At 38.5% G+C, this 21,588-nt stretch overlaps 3 protein-coding genes across 5 annotated transcripts; 1 reads left to right on the top strand and 2 right to left on the bottom strand.

The window, feature by feature from the left end:
* Positions 1-115: 115 nt before the first annotated feature.
* ak3 (adenylate kinase 3) lies at positions 116-7,060 on the bottom strand. The gene is made up of 6 exons (XM_077498168.1): positions 6,854-7,060; positions 6,213-6,519; positions 4,027-4,146; positions 2,326-2,498; positions 2,090-2,208; positions 116-804 (listed from the first exon to the last, which is right to left on the bottom strand). Exons 2-6 carry the CDS (start codon positions 6,499-6,501, stop codon positions 693-695), a joined length of 813 nt encoding a protein of 270 aa, XP_077354294.1. The 5' UTR covers positions 6,502-6,519; positions 6,854-7,060; the 3' UTR covers positions 116-692.
* rcl1 (RNA terminal phosphate cyclase-like 1) lies at positions 6,508-16,508 on the top strand. The gene is made up of 10 exons (XM_077498162.1): positions 6,508-6,590; positions 6,864-7,096; positions 7,502-7,573; positions 8,207-8,382; positions 9,024-9,098; positions 9,181-9,305; positions 10,345-10,470; positions 11,817-11,973; positions 14,692-14,795; positions 16,045-16,508. Exons 2-10 carry the CDS (start codon positions 6,967-6,969, stop codon positions 16,196-16,198), a joined length of 1,119 nt encoding a protein of 372 aa, XP_077354288.1. The 5' UTR covers positions 6,508-6,590; positions 6,864-6,966; the 3' UTR covers positions 16,199-16,508.
* On the bottom strand, positions 16,218-21,122 carry anxa3b (annexin A3b). 3 transcript variants are annotated; one of them, XM_077498163.1, is made up of 15 exons: positions 21,027-21,122; positions 20,922-20,960; positions 20,689-20,735; positions 20,539-20,586; positions 19,718-19,805; positions 19,515-19,609; positions 19,286-19,399; positions 18,637-18,727; positions 18,469-18,548; positions 18,312-18,368; positions 18,120-18,213; positions 17,110-17,205; positions 16,939-16,997; positions 16,590-16,712; positions 16,218-16,494 (listed from the first exon to the last, which is right to left on the bottom strand). In XM_077498163.1, exons 3-15 carry the CDS (start codon positions 20,698-20,700, stop codon positions 16,438-16,440), a joined length of 1,014 nt encoding a protein of 337 aa, XP_077354289.1. In that variant the 5' UTR covers positions 20,701-20,735; positions 20,922-20,960; positions 21,027-21,122; the 3' UTR covers positions 16,218-16,437. The 3 variants fall into 3 exon arrangements, with proteins under 3 accessions (XP_077354289.1, XP_077354291.1, XP_077354290.1); XM_077498165.1 differs by lacking the exon at positions 20,922-20,960 and having other exon boundaries at positions 21,027-21,088; XM_077498164.1 differs by lacking the exon at positions 21,027-21,122 and having other exon boundaries at positions 20,922-21,025.
* Positions 21,123-21,588: the final 466 nt, after the last annotated feature.

Consider the following 21,588-nt stretch of genomic DNA (forward strand, 5'->3'; position numbering starts at 1 on the left):
ACAAAGTAAAGCATCTTCACTCTCAATTTTGTTTATATCTACTTGTATGGGCCACACTGGTTGTCTCCAACCAACCAACCAACCAATCAACCGTCTTGCGCACAAGTTAACCAAGCTTAGCATGACACACTTTTTTTGTTCATATTTTATTAATTCACATTATGAGGCACATTTACATTGCAAGGCATCTTGAAACAAAACCACACAACGTATTGTCTAAAAGATGTAAAATTGGAGAGAGGAAAAAAAATAAAACAAATGGGTTCTTGTTCTGATGTTTAAAATAATCGGAGTCCTAAAGGTGTGTTAACATGTTATTACATTCAAAGGCACTGGAGTGAAATAGTGACATTAGTGGATCAGTATCACTATCGTAGGCCATTGCACGTTCCCTTTTAATTTATGGTTAATACCTGATGAAATCCAGTCCCTAAATATACATAAAATGTTCTTGTTTCCTTTTAAGGAGCTTTATTTGGACTCTATGGTACCATAATCTAGGAGTGTTGTCTGAATAAGATTAATTTTAGAAAACATAAAACTCTCCATTGTGTCTCCGCAAGGCACAATGTGGAATGACGAGAGCAAAATTGAACCACCCTTAACATGGTCATGAATGGTTTATGTATCAATAAATACGGTGGTCTGTTCATATGGAGATTTTGCTGGTAAATGTGAAGCCGCCTCTTCTGCTACGCAACTCTTTGATTGAGCACGGAGAGTTTTTTGTGAAGGAAGGTTTCAACGTGGGGCCAAATCTTGTTCGTTTCTGTGCCGGAGAATGTCTCCAGCACACCTTTACTCCTGCAACACAAACAGAAGCAATTATAATAATACATAATGATAATTTAGTCATCTAATTTAGTAAAATGTTTTACTTAAGACTCGATGTGCATGCTCAATGGACAGCTCTGCAGTTAAACTTCCACGGTTTTCTGTTTTCCTTCCTCCAAGTGGTTTGACTGAGACTAATATGTGATCATGGATGTATTCTAAAAGCGAGTCCACAAGGTTACACAACTTGGTTTCAAGAAAAAAAAAAAAAAAAAAAAAGACTGTGCCAGCTTAAAGGAAAAAAAATAAAGACTGTGCCATTTTGGGGATTTGATAAACAGTCAAATGCGCTTCTAACAGCCTTGAGGAATGTAACTCTGAAGCAGTGCTTTGGTGAAAAACAGTTGGGAGGAATGTGCATGAAGGAACAAAAAAAAATGTGTTACACACACACACACGCACACACACGTGGTGTTTAAGGGGAGCAGGCTGTAGTAGTAATACAGGCAACCATCTGCCCATTTTGACTCCTTTATTTCTCTGCAGAGATGCAAACTGACACTAGTGATGTAATAGCTGGACTGACATGCAATGCCTCAATAGTAAAATGAAAAAAGTATCACATAATCCATTAACTCATTTGTTTTTCTATGCTGGAGCATACAGAAAGCTTTGACGCAGCCTCTGAACTGAAGAGGTTGCTTAAAGCAATGGTAGTTATTACAAGAAATGGCCAGCAGGTGGGAGCAGTGTATAAGAGATCAACCAGGGCCATGTTGAACAAGCTCTTTTCCCCACTGTTTGGATCAGGTTTGTTAATAATGGTGAAACTTAGCTATGTTCTAATACTAATTGCTGCAAATCGGAAACAGTTCATTTTTTTTTCCTGATGAAAGAAGACACTGCAATCTTTCTTTTGGTAGGTTCCATGTTTTTATAGCAATATAACACAAAATTCTGTGGGCCTTGCAAAATCAGTCAAAATCCAGTAAAACAGCCAGTGAAAATGGCTGGGAGTGAATGAGTTAAGGAGGTTGAGTTTTCATCGTCTTGTTTCTTTGTCAAAAATTTTGAATATCCTGTATGTAGCAGGATCTTTTATTTAATGCAATCACTGAATTTTATGATTTGATTGTTTCAATTTAGCTACATGCAACAGTTTTTTTGTGTTAACTTTTTCAGTTCTTAAAAAAAAAAAAAAAAAAAAAATTCAAAGAATGACACATCCATATCATATACTTTAAGGATTTACTTAACTTTTCAATTTCAGCCATCAAATTATTGGAAATATTAGCACGAGGTGCATAGCTTTTACCTGTAGTATTCCAAGACGGGCTCCGTCTGGGTTTCGTAGGCTTTCAGTCTCCTCGTCACCGTATCTGGTGTGTCATCGTCCCTCTGGACCAGAAGCTCTCCTGTGACATCATCACGACCCTGAACAAAGTGATTAAAAAAGGTTGGTTGGATGATCAAGTTACACTCGATATGGATCATTAGACCCAGAAATGTTGTCACCACTAGTGTCAGTTCAGTTCTGAGTTTTCTATTTACAGGCACTTTTGGTGGGTTGAAGTCAACGTTGTATACTCTGCCGCTGGGAAGGTGAGTCCAGCGAGAGGACAGTCTCTGTTTAATGGTGTTGAAAGGTACATTGAGGTTGACGACTGTGTCCACACTGTAGACTTCATCCAGAGAGTCTGCTTGGGTGACGGTTCGAGGGAAACCTGCAAGGTGAGATGAATAAAATAAACAAATATCGCATTGAATGTCAGAAAAGCGTGATAGTTTAAAATGTTATTTTTCTTCTATGGCGGAGGATCGTATCATGAGATGTTTGCCATTTACATTTTACACCGATTCCAGCTTGGGGTGTTGTTTGTCCTCTGTTAGCAGGCAACTCCCTGGTTGTTGTCGGATGACAAAAGATAACAGGACTGTACCATTTTTTTTTTTTTTTCTGGAACGGAAGGAATGGTCATGACACCAAAAAAATAAAAAATGCTGAATTTGTGTTTTTTCTACTAGCTAAGAAAGGCCTCTACGAGTTGCATTCTGGGTAAAAAAAATAAATAAAAATGACTTCCTTTCCGCTGTTTTTTTTTTATTTTTATTTTTTATCCAGAGCGGCTAACAAAAATTTAAAAAACATTCCATCTGTATGAGGTTAAATGTCTAAGAAACATTTGTGATCCATTGATAATGAAATGACCTGGATGGATGAGAAAAACCACAGAGGGAACTTCCTGGTTTGTGGTATATGACATAAGAATTCTGAAGTGGTTGCATCATGACTTTAAAAAAAAAAAAAGTGATAAATTTCTCTTTTTTTTTTTTTTTTTTTTTTTACATTTGGCAGTTTGAAGGGCTACTTCCTGCTTCATGGAGAAAGGCAAAAAAAAAAAAAAACGTTAAGAAAAGACAGACCATTGCATTGCATTACCATTTGCATTCTGGGAACAGTTTCACTAGTTTAAACTAGTCAAAAACGGCCAGTTATTTTAGTTAACGAAAAAAACTAAAGCTAAAATTTACAAAACATTTTCGTTAATGAAATAAAATAAAAATGAAAATGCATAAAAAAAAAAACAAAACAAAAAAAACTAAGTTTACGCTTACAAAACTAAAACTAATAACTAGCGAAAATATCCTTCGTTTTAGTCTTTGGTTATTTTAATAATTATACTCATCTGAAATGCAACACTAGGCAAGAAATGTGTTGCTTTTTTCAGTTTACCATGGTGTTTATTAAATATTGCACACAAGTAATACACATTTTAAAAAAAGAAAACTAATTCTGAATCTAAAACAAAACTGAGCATTTTTAAATAACTAAAAATAACAAAAACTAACAGAACCGTCCTGATAACTAATTAGAATTAACTTTAAAAAAAAAAACAACAACAACAATGAAAATACCAAAACTAATTAGTATTGCGTTTGTGAGTATGAAGCAGCAAAAATCCATCCATTTTTATCCATCTCAAGGGGTGGCCATTTTGCTCTCATCTAAAAATGACATCATATAGTGCCTAAGAGCTCAGGCAGCGACCAATCATGGCTTATCTGTTTTCTGGGTTTGCTCATGTGATGTTTGCAAGTTAAGTGAGTGATCTCCTTTTGCCACATTTATTTCAAATTGGCACCAAACTGTAATGCGTTCATCCGAAGAATATGTACTCAAACATCAATCAAAACCAATAGTACAAGGCAGCCCAAATACACGCAATACCCGAGCGAGTAAAGCTTTCTTACCGTCGAGCAGCCAGCTGCTCTGCTTTATCGCTCGCAGGTCCGTGAGGATGAGGCGAGACATGACGTGATCGGGCACCAGCTGACCTCGATCAATACTCGACTTGAGCAGCAGTCCCAACTCTGACACAAACAAACCGGAAGGAGAAGAAAAAAAAAGAAAAAGATGTCAACATTTAGTTTTCCTACTTCATTATATAGTCAAAATGTAATTTGTCATGCTAAATAACGCATGAAATGTGATTAGTCTGTATTTACAGTACTGCACTGTACACTGCTGTAAAAATAGATTATACAGAGCTGTCACACAGTACACAAACACCCATTCATCAGCTGGTCACAACATAATAGAATTTCTTATCCGCTACATATTCTTGCCAGAGGAGGATGGGAATTTCCTGAATGACCTTGCTCGACTGCTAACAAAGGAACAATCAGTTATACGCTACAATATGCCTGGTGGCACAGTGGAATAACGGGTTAGCACATCTGCCTCACAGTTTGATTTCGAATTTTGACTCTGCCCTTCAAATGTGAATGTGAATGGTTGTCTGTAGTATCTGCCCTGTGATTGGCTGGCAACAAGTCCGGGTTCTACTCTGCTTCTCCCCGCAAAAAGTCAGCTGCAGCCACTGACCTGAATATATGACTAGATAGCCGATACGCATCCATGCAAGCCGTTGACGTCACAAGGCGGCCATCTTGCTCCTCCCACTTCGCGAGCAGACTATTGTATAAACTATACGGTACAAGTACAGGTGAGAGCATATATACAGCATATCATTTATACATATATTTAAGGTAAGTTGTAAAATGTCTAAATTGCTCTTGTTTATGTTTAACAAATTTAAAACTTCATAAATCATGCTATTTCTACTAAGTACTGTCTCAAATGTTCTTCAATTTTGATACTGTAGATGTATGGATTAATGCCGATAAACGTTTCTTGGGACGAGCAATATGGCGGCCTCACGACTTCAAAAGACACTGGCCTAGTGGCTATCCAGTCATATATTCAGATCAATGGCTGCAGCTCACTGTCATCATAAACAAGGACAAACACTATAGAGAATGCATGGATGGATAATTGGATATCATATACATATATATCCTCTATATTCTATCCATCAATCCATTCATTCATTTTCTTCAACTAATAACAAAAGCATGGTTGAAAACACAACCCCAAACCTTATAACTGTGAAGAAGAGCTAACAACCCGCCCAACGAGCTGCCCCTATTGAATATCATCCATCCATCTATTTCCAACAGCGCTTGTCCTCTTTAAGGTCATGGGTGAGCTGGAGCATATCCCAGCTGACCTTGGTGGAGAGGCAGGGGAGTGGGCACGGACTGAACCAGTCAATAGTAGTGCACATGTAGACAAACAAGCATTCACACTCACACATGAACAGTTTTGTCTTTAAATGGACCTAATGTGCTTATTTATATTTATATATGACATGGAGAAAATCCCAGATTTGAACTGATGACCTCACAAGCACAAACACGGGCATTTATAATCCAATTTTAAGTAATTGTTGCAAGACCCTTGATAATAGATATCAAACATCCATCATCATCTTCCGCCTCCATGGTCCGCAAAGCCTTGAAATAATTTGCTATATTTGATTAATTATACAAAAGTTATGCATAATAGGCTATTTGTTTTTTTCCACAAAAGACACAGGACAATTATATATCCTTAAAGAGATAACAGTTGAAATCCAAGGCAACGTGGTGCAAGGGCAAGGATTATAAAATGTTTTGACTGCTAAGTGGCCCACATGAACATATTTTTTTTATTAGTTTACAATCGTGCAGAAAGCAGCAGACTCAACGTGATACCGTCACACACATCTATTTCCGCTCAATTCGAAAACAATGCGCGCACCGTCTTGATTTATCTTTACAGCTCTTTTAATCATTCCGTCAAGGTGATACCGAGGAGGCCTTCTTCCAAAGTCCAGTCCAGCCATATTAGGCCAAGTGTTTCCAGTGCAAACAAGAAACTACTCCCAGCAGCCTAAGCTGCAAACCAGTTTGATTACACTCCCTGTGTATGTCCCAGATAAGCAAGGAGAGGTGGTCTTATCATCAACACAGCTGCACCAAACACCCATTTCTGTGAGCATAAATTAATGGTGTTAAGGTTTCTTATTCCAATCGTGCATCAAGGACATGCTTACCAGTTTTAGCGTTTATGTTGGCCCTCAGAATATCCCCACTGGAGATGTGTTTGAGTCCAAAACTTTTGGTTATCCGTCCAGAAACCGTCCCTTTTCCGGAGCCCGGGGGTCCCATGATGACTGCACGGAAAATCCTCTGGAGAACCATATCTAGAATGCTGCTTTCAGTTTTTACTTGCAGAAGTGGGACTAAACTCCTCCTGGATGCTCGGTGAAGCGAAGAGTGGCCCTGTTGCCAACGCAAGTGCGTTACGTCAACTGGAGTGGGCGTGGCTCGGAGGCTGGACATGTTTCATTTGAGGTTAACCTGAGGAAGAGGCGGTGGATCATTTCGTGATAGGAAATGATTAATGGAGTCATTATGTAATTTGTTCATAGGTGGGTACGTTTTTTTGCATGATATTTGCATATGACCAGTCATTTACAATAATCGGATACATTAAAATACATTGTAATAATGCAGTGATTCTTGAAATATGATGAACAGGAACCAATGTGAATTTAACTGGCATCATATTAAAGTGTTATAATAGCTTAGTGTGTCGCTGGCACGCAGGTTTGTTTCGTTATTTTGTTATATAACGCCCCCTGCAGGGCGGAAGTGGAACCGCACAAATAAAGCACAATTTTGTCCCTCTTACATTTCCGTAGTCTCCTGCCGCCAGCGTCTTCCTGGAAAAACACACGTGGATTTCCACTGACACGAGCCAAGCAAGAGAAGCGAGCCAGACACAACAACAACACCGTCGTCGTCATGGCAAGCCACGGACTCTCCTACGATGGTTGTAATTTCTTCAGGCAGCGCCTCGTCTTGTCCACGCTGAGCGGGAAGAGGGTTAAAATCAGAAATATAAGGTCCAAAGACGACAACCCGGGGCTCCGCGGTGAGTGAGTTGGGCAGTCAGAATTCATGTGGCGTCGCAGTTAGCTTCCATGCTAACGAGCTAGCTGCTACGCAGTTGGGAGTGAGTTTGGTAACGGCGACCGAAGGGGAGGACATAAGGGGCTGGAACTCTAGTTTAAATGGAATAAACATAGATATTTGTTACTCTCTATTAGTTTTTGAATTTTGCAATTTGAAATAGCTGGATTAAAAAAAAAAAAAAAAGTTATTTCAAATGCCGTTTAGTTGCGTCAGGATTGCATGCGCATGCCTTGTTATGGTATGCCAAAACTTCAGACACGCCTTTTTAAAATACTTGTTCTATTTCTAAAATAATTTGGGAAAAAAACACTTTTGATTCTTCTGTTTTATTAAAAGATTGTCTTTTGATTTGTTTTCCACCCAGATTTTGAAGCCAGCTTCATCAGACTGCTGGACAAAGTGACCAATGGCTCCAGAATAGAAATAAATCAAACAGGTGACTGTGTTATTTACAAGTTTTGCCAGTTCCCAGGTTTTTATGACATGTCTGTAGAGGTGGACAATCAATTGTTTGTATTGAGCTAATTTTTATTGTATTTTTGTGTAATAAAAGCTTTCGATTTGGACTGCTTATTGGAACAGAAGGGCTGCATACTCATTATATCATGTCCAACGTGTTTTTTCAAGGATGCAAAAAGCAAATTTAATTCCCGTTAAGAAACAGAAAACATGAGCTGAATCAATTTCACATTATATGATAGACAATAACTGCAGAATTTAAATGTTATGTCCATTTTTGCCAAACATGTGGTTCCCATTTATGTCACAAAAGTATTTATTGAGGCAGTATTGTCGCGTTGTAAACTTTTTCGACCCGAGGTATGTGCTTCCAAGTAGCAAATATTTTGCCACGGGCTCCTTGCCTCACCTATACAACTGTAAATGAGAAAGGTGCATCAGAGAATGCATGGGAACAGAATTCCTTTGTCCTGCAATTCATTCAAATATAACCCTAAATTATACAGTACAATAATTTCAGATATGTTTTTAAAAATGTGTAGACTTTTTTTTAAAAAATTTTTTTTAAGTTCCCATATTCCTTACTGATATCAATGTCTTTCTCTTCAAGGAACTGTATTATTCTACCAGCCTGGCTTACTTTACGGAGGATCTTTAGAACATGACTGCAATCTGCAGCGTTCTATTGGTTACTACCTGGAGGCTCTGCTCATGCTGGCGCCCTTCATGAAGACCCCACTGAAGGCAACCCTGCGAGGCGTCACCAATAACCCCACGGACCCGACAGTAAGACAGCACACACTTTACTTCTATTTAAACTGTTATCACATCCTAAGCCTCTGTCATCGGTTTTGATATATCCGTATGCATACTGTAGTTCCGCTTGTGGTGATTAAGGAGCGGCATTATTTATTTAACTGCAGAAAGTACCAGATGTTAGGCAAGAAAATGTTTTTATAATCCTTTTTTTTTTTTTTTTTTTAAATACTGCAGTGATACTAATCGAGTAAGGTGAATGTGTTCAGTTTTTTTTTTTTTTTTAACTTGTTGAAAATATGCTGTAAGTCATTTATTTATTCACATGAACCCATCACATTTGAGGCTATGCACTGTAAGGCATTTCTGCAATTGGATGGCACACCTGAAAATTTTGTCCCGTGGTGCAGAAAGGAGACGAGGCATCTTATTTGAAGCTAGGCATTTTATTTATTCAAGTGCGCAACATCCATCAAATTTTTCCTGAGGTGGGGAAAGAATGTTTATGTGGATTTGACTGGTTAGGTTGGCATTGTTGCTATGGTGAGAACAGAAGTGATAACAAGCCAGTTACACACATAGTATGTAGTTGTGGGAGATGGCTGTTGTCATGGCAACAGTGAAGCACATCTATGCTTGTTGCTGCGACTTAACACCTGAGTTTTCTGTAGGTTGATCTGCTGAAGTCAACGGCTCTACCTCTGATGAAGAGATTTGGCATCGAGGGTGAAGGCTTTGACCTCAAGGTGATGCGTAAAACCTTGTTACACATTCAAATTGAGCATCTTGAAACTAAGGCCGGCTCCTTTTTTGTTTGTGCGCCCTCAGGTGATGAAGAGGGGCATGGCACCCGGCGGAGGAGGTGAGGTTGTGTTCACGTGTCCCGTCCGCAAGACAATCAAGCCTGTGCAGCTTACAGACTCCGGAAAGATTAAAAGAATCCGAGGAGTAGCGTATCCTTCAAATCATCTTACTCTGTTTGTGTTATTTGACTTATTTGTGCGTTATGAGCAACAGGTGGGTAATGTTTTTTTTGTTGTTGTTTGAATTCCGTAGAATTCACACGTGTTCTTGGCAATGCACAATTTAGAGACCTAATTAAACCTAACATGCATGTTTTTTGAAATGTGGGAAGGAGCCGGAGTATCTGGGGATGAATTTGGAAACGCTACACAGGAAGGTTGAAGCCCGATTCGAACCCTGAACATTAGAATTGTGAGGCAGATATGTTAACTCTGCAAAACAATTATTCCTAACAACTTGGCCCCTTTTACATTAGTGTGTTCTGGAAAATAATATAATTCCACTTAACTCATTCACTCCCAGCCATTTTCACAGAAGCAATCCCGTTCGCTCCCGGCTGTTTTACTGGATTTTGACTGATTTTGCAAGGCCCACAGAATATTGTGTTCTATTGCTATAAAAGCATGGAACCTAGCAAAAGAAACATTAAAGTCTTTTCTTTCATCAGGAAAAAAAAAAGTATGTTTCTATCTGTTTCCGTTTTGCAGCAATTAGCATTAGAAGAGAGCTAAGTTTCATCAGTTTTCAAAAATCTTTTTAAAATTGTCAGTAATGTAGCTTTTTTTCTAGATGGCCCTGGTTGAGCTCCTTTGCTCTGCTGCCACCTGCTGGCCGTTTGTGTAATAACTACCATTTCTGCAACCGTTCTTTGCAGTTGAGAGGCTGCATCAAAGACTTCTGTATGTTCTAGCATAAAAAAAACAAAAACGTATAAATACGTCTTTGGGACACTTTAAAAAACGTATTTACACGTTATTGGGAGAAAATGAGTTAATTGGTCTGAAAATCATACAAACAAGTGTCCACCTGATACACATACAGTACAACTTAATTTAAATAATTTGAGAGTCAGTTATTATTTCAAGATGTATTTATAATGTGACAATTTTCGCTTAGCGTGCCATGAAAAATTTCTCACAGCACCACACGGCTGTTAATCTGTGAGCCGCCTTGACGGTCTAAACGCAGATATTCAGTGAGAGTTTCCCCTCAGATGGGCAACAGGATTGTGGAGTCGGCGCGGGGCGTCCTGAACCAGTTCATTCCAGACATCTACATCTACACAGACCACATGAAGGGAGCCAGCTCTGGCAAGTGAGTATCCTCGCACAATTGCTTTGCTTGGTGTTCATTAGACTGAAACTCTGTCTTGGGTTTGCGACGGTCACGACGGACGACCCTCGATGAAATAATATGAAATATGGGTTACATTTATACTCTCATTGATATACTGTATTTCCATTAAGTTTTATGACAAAAATAATTTACCTACTCCGCCACTAGGTAGTGCTACAACACACTCAAACCTGCCAACTTGGAGAGGCACATAATATCCACTTTGTGAAGCAGTTACATTTAAACACCAAAAAGTTGCACAATTTGGAACCCAACCAAAATCTCACACAAAAACGTTGAGCAGTCATCATTCTTGATGTCACACAAGACGAGACTTAAAACCATTTATCATCGAAATAGTTGCCCCGCCCCCTTTCCCCACGTCCAATTGTGTTTGTTGGTGATGTTACGACAAAACGTTAGTAGTAATACAAAAATGCAAACTGGGGATGATGACTATATATCTGGAAATGAAACTTGCCAATAGCGTAGCAAAGTGATGCACATGACTAAAATACAGCAAGTGTTCATTTGGTCATAAAAATCCTGGAGAACTTTTGGAAATGAAACTGCATTTACCAAGTCTTTGAAAAGCTACTGAAAAATAAGTTTTTTTTTTTTTTTTAATTATGGAAAATTGGGTGCATAATATTTAGGCTGCGTAAAACTAAATGAAATAACGTACCATGCAATAAAATTTAAATTGACATGGAAGTGCAATGTACGTCGCGCTATATTGCACATGTGACAGGCATTAGCAAAGTAAACAAGTGGTGCGTTCGCCAGTATTCTCAACCACACTCTAGTTTCTGGCCAATGTGGATTTGTACATATACAGTACCTGTTTATGGAGGGGGAAAAAAAGCCTACATAACTAAATAAAAATGTATATATAAAATATACCCTAATTGGAAATATACAAGCTTAGGACCGCCCCCTCATTTGAATAACATTTCATGATGGATTTCTTGCTGACTGTCTACAGCATAAAATAAATAAATATGAGAGCAGAGCCTTTTTATTTATTGATTGATATTTAAATCTATTTTGTATTTTTTTTAATCTAATTTTTTATTTTTTTATTTTTTCTTTTGTGTATATATAGTTTAGATATTTTTTTTCTTTGTTTTTATTTTAACTATTTATTTTTTTGCTCTGTTGTTCCACCATACCTTTTTATCATAGCAGCACAATGAAAAAGAGTAAGATGATGATGATGTACACCAATTTCCAAAACTTGGGAAGTCTTGCAGAGGAGGTGCGGTGAGGGTACGTTGTGGTTGGTATTGGGTTGTCCTCAAAACTGTCATACCCGCTTGTTGCAGGTCACCCGGTTTTGGTTTGACACTAGTGGCGGAGACTCTCGAAGGTTGTTTCCTCAGTGCCGAGATGTCTTCCACGCCGCAGGGTCAAGGAGACCCCATTTTGCCCGAAGACCTCGGCCGCAACTGTGCCAAGCTTCTGCTGGAGGAAGTATATCGGGTAAGTGTTGTATAATTGTTTTGTTAAAAAAAAAAAAAAAATCATCATATTTGTGTAGCTTATTGTTTTCAGTTTACCTTTTCATCAGTAAGTAAAATCACTCCAATTTGTGTTTTCAGACAATATGCTGCTTTTATTTGTTAATCAAATCTTAAGTTCTAGGCAAGTGTTATGCAAACACACAAGCCCGTTTATTTGGTTATCTCCAACCACACTAAATAGTTATTGGGTGTCGGGTGGTACTGTTTCTGTACATTATAATGAAGTCGTCATATGCAACAATTAGCAAGCCAATGACGCGCTGTTGCTGTCTTTTTACAAAACCTAATGTTCATAGATGCTGATGCCTAGGACACACACTGCAAGTAAGATATCAGCTCGCCACTTGGGAATGCGGATTTCAGCCTGCCTTCAGACAATATCGTTATTATTTGGTTGAATACCTGTCGGGACATGAGTCAGTTGTGGCGCAGCGGCCACACTCATTGGCCTTGTTTGCTGGCATTCCCTTGTGATGACCGTCTGGAACGCAGCTATGAATTTGTTTATCTACAAGAACAGCACGTGGAAGGTATCCAAAGAGCATATATGGCTTTGACATATTATAAATTAGAGTTGTGAAACTCAATCGCGGGTCAAAACAAAAAGGGACCACCTATAGGCAAGTACACATAATATGAGATAAGACACCTTAACTCATTCACTCGCCGCCATTTTCACAGAAGCAGTCCCGTTCGCTCCCGGCTGTTTTACTGGATTTTGACTGATTTTGCAAGGCCCACAGAATAGTGTGTTCTATTGCTATAAAAGCATGGAACCTATCAAAAGAAAGATTAAAGTCTCTTCTTTCATCAGGAAAAAAAAAGTATGTTTCTATCTGTTTCCGTTTTGCAGCAATTAGCATTAGAAAAGAGCTAAGTTTCATCAGTTTTCACAAATCTATTTAAAATTCAAAGTAATTGAGCTTTTTTTTCTAGACGGCCCTGGTTAATATCCTTTGCTCTGCTGCCACCTGCTGGCCGTTTGTGTAATAACTACCATTTCTGCAACCGTTCTTTGCAGTTGAAAGGCTGCATCAAAGCCTTCTGTATGCTCTAGCATAAAAAACAAACAAAAAAAACAAACGTATAAATACGTCTTTGGGACACTTAGAACATAAAAAAAACGTATTTATACGTTATTGGGAGTAAATGAGTTAAAGTGATACTTGACTCAATGAGCCATTTTCAGCAGTAAAGAGTTCATATTTTGTCCAGAATTAATTTGATAACGTCATTCAATTCATTTGTTTTGTTTTTTTTCCTTCTTGCATTTTTTTTATTTATTTTTTTGCTTTCACTCTGCTGCAGTAGCCAAGGTGACCATCACACTTATGTAAACAAAAATAACGTCTCACAGGGGAGGAAAATAACACGGACCATGTAGATTATGTTCAGCAAGTGTGTGCTTGAGCGCGAGTCTGCCTTGGCTTCTTATTGGAGGCATGTGAGTCCAGTTAGCTGGTCAGGGTATTGCTGATTAACTCTGAAAGAGGAATATTGTTGAACGCATCCTCTTCAGTCGCGGCAGCACACGGCCTCGAGCTGATGTGTCTGCCCCAGAGGCTCCCAGCATGGGTGGATCTTCTATTGGATTTTTTTTATTATTATTTTTTTTTTTTAAGGCAGAAGCATCTGGTAGATCAGGTCCTTTCCAAAGTGATTATTTGAATAACTGCTTATTTTAATAAACCCGACTGCAGTTGTTGAGCTGCCCACAGTTTGAGAAGAAGGAAATGAGAACAAGAATATTGATTCTCCAGCTGGAATTGTTGTGATTATTGTGATATTTTTTTTTTTTCTTTTCTTAAAAGAAAAAAACAAGCAGGTTCTCTGCTTGTTTGCTCTCTGGTTAATCAGTACAGTCGGTTTGTAGTAAAGCAACCACACGCCATGGACATTTTGTTTTTGGCCGCAACGTCAACGATGGACAGGAGCTGATGTAAGTTGCACTCTTGACTGATCGTATTCATTTTTTTTTTTCCCAATATTCTCTAACAAATTACTGTGAGGTTGTTTAGAAGTTCGATTTTCAAAATTGTATTTTTTTATTTTTTTTTTTTAAATGTAGATTTTATATATCTAGCTTAAATTTGGCAGTTTTGCATTGACCTGTCATTGAAGAACAAACAGTTTTTATAGGAATGTACCAATATTACCATTTTTGGGTAAAACTATTTGGAATTCACTCAAGGATTGAAGGGACTTTTCCAAATGACCTTGTGGTGTCAGGAGTCTCTTAGGAGACTACTATTTTTATTTTTTTCTCCCCAAATGAATTGTATTACAAAAAAAAAAAAAGAAGACGGTGTAAACAAGTTGATGAATGTGAGAGGACATTTGCAGCTAATAGCAGCACTTGATATGTAATTGTAGATATTACAAAGGATTAGGATCACTTGAAAAGAATTAAGGAAAACACTTTACATTGAAGAAAAATGAATTGGTAAAGAGAAGAACAATTTGTAATTTTGGAATATTTTAACTACACAACCACGAGGGTCATTTGAATTTTTTTTTTTTTTTTTTTTTTTTTTTTTTTTTCCTCCCAGTGTTTTTGTCCAAGCTTGATAAGATGTGGGATTTGCCCCTCCGTCACGGGTCCAAACATCTCCGCCTCTGTGACGTACATGAACAGCGTTGACAAACACACGCGGTGGTCCCTCTTTTGTGTTTGCAGGGCGGCTGTGTGGATTCATCCAATCAGAGCCTGGCGCTGCTCCTGATGACCCTTGGCCAACAGGACGTGTCCAAGCTTTTGCTCGGACCCCTCTCGCCGTACACGTAAGCTATTTGAGCTACAATTGGTTTAGTCATAAACGGTTGGATGGATGCATGCCACTTCCTGTTGTTATTCAACAGATATGTTAACCCCGCGTTGCACTTGGTATTGTAACATTTCAGCACTTGTATGGCCAAAATCCTTAAGAGTGAAATTGCAACTGATGATGCATTCAAAGGAACTTGGTTTTCGAAGCGTTTCTGTGCATTGAAAAAAAAGTCACATAATGCTGGGAAAGTTTCAGGACTGAACCTGTGAACTGTCCATTTTCAGTTATCATGGTACCGGTGCTGTGTTGCTGTCAAGTACAGTACTATGATAACTGAAGATTGGCAGTGCCATCGCTATACACACCTCTTCGACCAGACGCAGGACCTCAAGCTTTTTTTTTTTTTTTTTTACAGGAATATTAACTCATTTGCTCCCAAAAACGTGTAATTCCGTTCTATTTCAAATATTACCATGGTCCCAAAGACGTATTTATACGTTTTTATTGGTTTTATATGTTAGAGCATACAGAAGGCTTTGATGCAGCCTCCGAACTAAAGAGAATGCTGAAAGCAATGCTAGTTATTACAAAAACGGCCAGCAGGTGGCAGCAGAGTATAAGAGATCAACCAGGGCCATGTTACAAAAAGCTATTTTCCCCATTGTTTTAAACAGATTTGTGAATAATGATTAAACTTAATATCCTAATGCTAATTGCTACAAAATGGAAACGGGTACAAACATATATATATATTTTTCCTGATGAAAGAAGAGACTTTAATCTTTCTTTTGGTAGGTTCTTTGTTTTTAGAGCCATAGAACACAATATTCTGTGGGCCTTGCAAAATCAGTCAAAATCTAGTAAAACAGCCGGGAGCGAAGGGAGTTGCTTCATTGAAAATGGGTGGGAGTGAATGAGTTAATGAATTACGATGTTCTGTGTTATACTTCGGACTGGAACAAATGAAATCAAAATACAGGTGTTGTCTCCAACATAAATGATAATGACTGTGTTGCTGTTGTCTAGCACTTTGCACCACACACTGCTTGCACAGTAGACACAGTTAAGCTCAAGTTTAAATGGTAAAGTGAATTATTTATAATTGAACAAGCTAAATATTACATAATCATGTGAATGCCAGAGCTGTCAAAATTAATTGGTTAATCGACAAGTTATCCATCATCAATGTAGTTGACTCCTTGAGTTGTGCGGTACGTTTCATTTCCTAGCTAATTGATCATTTCCTTGTTCGCTCTCAACAGGATGGAGTTTCTCAGACACATTAGAGATTTTTTCCAGATAATGTTCAAAATTGAAGTCCGCAAGCCTTTAGAGGATGAACACAAAGGCGGAGATAAAGTCCTGATGACGTGCGTCGGAGTCGGTTACAGCAACTTGAACAAAACCCTTAAATAAAACTTTTTGTACAAATAAATGTCTTTGGTGTTTTTATTGTCGAACAGCAATCAAAAAAGAAAAATACGGTCGAGTACCAATTGTCAGTCAATGGAATATGAAATGCATTCAAATGTTTGTGAGGCTTACTAACAAAATAGCTGAAATTCCGTAATCTTTTCTGGACTACATTCCACTATTGGAAAAGTCCCTTCTCGTTTCCCAGTTGATTATTTGTCATTGCAGGAATTTTGAGGGTGTTAGTCTTGGCCACACAGATGTTTCAGGGCGTCGCCATAGCTGCCTGACACTTCAGACTGATGGGGGGGGGGGGAAGGAAAAAAAAAAAAAAAGTTAAATATTAGTCATCTTTTTGAAATGTTAACAATGTTATACTGTGGAATGTGTTAACCTCCAGTTTAGAGTAGAGCGAATATCCAAACAGCTTCTTGTACTCCGCTCTAATGTCAAGCAAGTCGATTTCAGAGCGGCTGACCAGTATCCGGGTCAGCGTGGACTCTGTGGTCCCTAAACCCTGAAAGACAAAACATTTGAGAAAATAGGCGCGTTATAATGCGATGGCACACAAGGCAAATTTGTGAATTGTTCTTTTGTGTTGGCACTTTCATTATCCGCGGTTGCATTTCAAGCGAGAGGCTTAATATTCCTCTCATGACAATGTGATAGTCCACTGTGGCCAAACTCAACAGAGGCGCTAAACAATGCGTTTGGGGATCTCGTGAAAGGGGCTGCGCGCTCACCTTCATGCTCTCGAAAAGCCTCTCTGCGAGGTACGCTGGGACGCTCTTCACACATTTGACTACAAGCAACAAAACCAAATATGCACATTAACAAGAGACTTCTAGCATCTCCTAAAAAGGACAAAACCGAACATCCTACGTGTTCCACAAATGCGTCAGCGCCATTCTCACCTACGGCCACCAGAAGCTCCTCCAGGTTTCCGGACATTTCGCCCTCAATGCTCTCCTGCAGAGTCTTCTTGCTTATGTTCTTGTACTCCACCAGAGCTGCGCAAACGCAACACGGATGTGAGGCTTTATTAATCACATAACTGATTGTCAACCAGTGTATTGTGCAGTGGGAAACGACGCATCTTTGGTCAAATAAATAAAAGGCAGAACGATTATATGCATTTCCACTAGATGGCAGTATGTAGGTACGTTATTTTATCTGTCACCTTTTGTGACTAGGTGGTGTGCTGCGTTTTTTCTTTTTTTTTTTTCCTGAAGTGAAATTTTCATAAGGTAGGTGATATCCGGCTTTCATGTGAGATGTTAGAATGAACTTAAAATGCAGTACAACTTTAGCCTTTAACATTAAGTATTTTAGTTTAACGAGCTGAATGGCAAAATTCACAACAGTCCGTTTGTATGGGCAAACATTTGGGAACACGCATTTTTTCAGGGTCCATTCAAGGGTGCAACGTTTGCATTTTTTTTTTGTGGGGGGCGCACAGAGAAATGTTAACATGTTCAAAATTGCTTTGCTCCAAGAAAATTACATTAAAACTACTGGCGAACATTGCAGCCTTGAACGAACCCTGAATATTTGCTACTTCCGCAAACATTCGTGCCCTTTCCTCTACACGATAAAATGTATTGGTCAATTCCTACATCGAACACCCGTGGTGACTTTTTGTTATGTATTTATTTTACGGAATAGCAGGTTGTGAAAAAGGACTTAAACCAAACAGTTCGACACAACCTGTAAAAGGTTGTGGTGCATTTTCCATTTGTCCTGAAAATCAATCGTATAACAGACTAGCTCGCTAACTTTTCGGGAAGGTTTCGTTTTAAAAAAAAAAAAAAAAACACGCAGCACTTTTCTCTCAATATTTAACAAATGATCTCATCTATCAGCCCGCTTTACAACTTGAGCACAAAAGTTTGTCCCAACAGAAAATGAAGCTAAAACTACTCACTCTGTCTTAGCTGAGGAACACTCCTGTGGCACAAGATGTCGACGAACCTGCCCTCGTCGGTTCCCCACTTCTTCTCTCCTGCCTCATACAGAGCCTGGGAGAGAATTCATGACAATGGGAAAACAAGTCCTTAGTTTGTTTCGTGATGTGTCTCTTTTGTGGGAAAACTGTTCTGGATATACAGTGCAGTACTTTGGCATCCGCTTTGGCCTTGGCTATATCCACACCGGAGCTCTCGTCTCTCTTCCCCTATGAGGATAAACCCAAGAACACGGTTTATATCATCACTTTTCACTTCAGATATGACTTAACACTAACTCAACAATGATACAGTTGAACCCAAGCTTACCTCGGCAAAGATAAGCAGCGCTTTGCCGTAATCCCCAGACACCTCCGACTTGAGGTCATGAAGCAGCAGTTTTCCAGTTTCTGCCATGCACGCGTTGCATCATGAACCCGCATGTTACGCAGTTGCTAGGTGGTGGAATACAAAAGCTGCGAGGCGTAGGACGCTCACCTGCAAGGTACACGTCGGACATGGCCTTGATCTGCTTGTTGGATCTCGAGGCGAAGAGTTCGGTCAACGTGCTCTCGGTGGTCCCTGCACCCTAGAAAAAGACATTCAGCGTTCCAGAGTGGTGATTCGGGCTGTTTCACTATAGTCAGCTTGCCTTCCCTTGAAGCATCTTTCAGTCAGCTAAGGCTTGATTGTTAGATGTTTAAAAAAAAATTGACAATCGTAAACTATAAATTTGTTCAATATTTAAAAAAAGTTATTTCACACAATAAAAACGACGAGAAAAGTAAAAAGTTTGCAACTACAAAGTCAAAGCTAACTGTTAGCCTAGCTTCCTTTTTTTCTTCCTCTGCTGAAATGAACCCGTGTTTAATATTCGTGGTTCAGCGTTTGTAAATTCATATACGGACGGTTTTTTTTAACTTATCCTCTGTTAGTCACCAGAAAACTCATCTATCCAATGTCGTTTGCACTCAACCTAAACAAAAGTATTGCTTTGCCACCATCTTGCGCCATCTTGGTGACAAGTTTAGAAGTGTTACAAGAAAAAAACTCGCCAATTTTTCCTCGTCATGTGTGAGGCGGCTTACATTTTAAGAAGCGGTTGAAAAATGTGTGCAGATGCTGTGAAATGAGAATTTCACCTCACCCTGATGGCTTTGATGACCTCATGGCAGTCGTAGACGGCAGGAGGTTTTACCAAGGCCACCAACAAATCCTCAAAGTCTCCATGCGTGTCGCCCTCCAGGTCATCTATTAATGCCTGATGGGACAAACTTGGCATTACCTCACCATGTACAATGTTGCCACACATTATTTCACACTTTTTGGACATTATTACAACAGCCTCCAACACAACATTTACTACATCCATTTACCCTTCCTGTGGCTTTCTCGTAGGCCTTAGCAATGAGCTGTCGCTGAGCGTTACTTCTTTGGGTCAGCACCTCAATCAGGATCTTTTCTTTTGTGCCTGCAAGAGAAGAGAAAACCGATACGGTAGATCAATGAACATACCAAAGATTGTTTTCAATATATGAAAACAAAAATGGCTATGTTAGTAGCCATCCATTCATCTTACCAATGCCCTCTATTGCCTTCCTTATGGCAGCCACATCCTCTTCCACTTTAAAATTGGCCTTGTCCTTCACAGTACCTCTTGCGTTGGACTAATAGTAATAATAAACAATGAACACCAACCATTAAACCAAGAGGTAACACACATGCAGCATTTTATTCTGGCTTCCTAAGTATATAAATGAGCAACTCTTGTGCGATTTATCACATTCATTCCCGTCTCTAAAATAATTATTGAAAAAAAACAAAAAAAACATCTGAAATAATTTTTAATAAAATTAGTCAAAAATAAATATGTTTCTGTTTTATTAAATAATTGCCTATTATCATATTAATTATAAATACAATTAACACGTGAAAATATTTTGATTTAATTCTCAATATAAACTATTGTACATATTTAACTTATTTTATTCTATATTATTTAAGCAAACGTGGCACTTGAGCACATATTAATTATAAATACAATTAAAACGTGAACATATTTTGATTTAATTCTCAATATAAACTATTGTACATATTTAACTTATTTTATTCTATATTATTTAAGCAAACGTGGCACTTGAGCACTAATGTTGGACCACCACTGCATTAAACAGTTTGGAATCTACAGACATCAAATGACAATAAACCTTCGTAAAGGAAGAATTATTGATACAGATCTTGCATTTGATCTGCTGGTTGTACTGATATCTCATGATTTAACCATTGAGCATGTTGAACTTCGTTAAAAATTACTCTATTCAATTTAATAAAGTGCCTCGAGGTGTTAAATTTTGAAATGTGGTGCTATAAATAGTGAATATGTGAATTGAGTGAACTTACTGTCACGCTCAGTGAGGAAGGAGAGTCCAGCAGCAAATCCAAATCATCCTACAATGATTAAAAAACAAAAAACGTAGGCCTAATTACTTTCACTCCATTTATTGAGTCCACCAAACAACATTGCATCCAGAATTTCCCTCAAGAACTCACCCAAACGGACATGTTTGTGCCGGTGGAGTCAAAAGTTGTGCACTATACTGTGAAAGAGCAGAATGCAAGAGATCATATTTCACTCCAGTTCACCATTGCCACTGATCTGTGCTTGCCACCGAATCCACTTCCGCAAACTTCCCAAATCCAAATGGAATATTCCAACAATTGTGCGTAAATCAAGATAGTTTCAACATGTGTTAGTCCTAAATCCAAAAACGTATTCCCTTTACCTGTATGTTCTAAACGAGGCTAGATGCTCCTTTTACTCACTGAAACAAAAAGTAAACGGTGACGAAATGCTTTTTATCGAGCTAAAGCTACAGCTTTTACCTTACCTAAATCCGATGAGAAGCTTGATGATGCAGTGGTGAAATTCTAGAATGTCACACTCACGCACGCACTTTTAAACGGATGTGCAAAAGGCAACGCCCATCAAGGAAGAGCTGAGTCAACTTTTCTTTTCTTTTCTTTTTTTTGTGGCACCCAGGCAACATTGTTTTCAACGAGTAACGGTCAGTTAAAATGTTATGTTATTTAATTAAATAGTATTGGTAAAAGAAAATAAGTAAAAGAAAATAAATGGATCCACGGGGGGAAAAAAGAAACGAGGAATTAACTCTCTGTTTCTCATTACTTTTAAATTATCTAAGAATAAACACTTTTAGAACCATAATGGTATATAAAAACAATTTAGAATTATAATTAAAAAATAAAATAAATTAAAAAAAAAAGAAAAAACATGCCTGCTGTAGCAACCCATGTGGGTGTGTCACAGATTGGGTAGTTTCCCATGATCTGGAGGACGTGAAGGCATCACAGTAACCTACAGTAACCTGAAAATTGTTCATTAAAAGAGTTGTTAGCTCCACACGGGACCTGATTATTTCGCCAACGGCA

This window comes from Festucalex cinctus, chromosome 15 (assembly GCF_051991245.1).
Source record: "Festucalex cinctus isolate MCC-2025b chromosome 15, RoL_Fcin_1.0, whole genome shotgun sequence".
Lineage (NCBI taxonomy): Eukaryota > Metazoa > Chordata > Actinopteri > Syngnathiformes > Syngnathidae > Festucalex > Festucalex cinctus.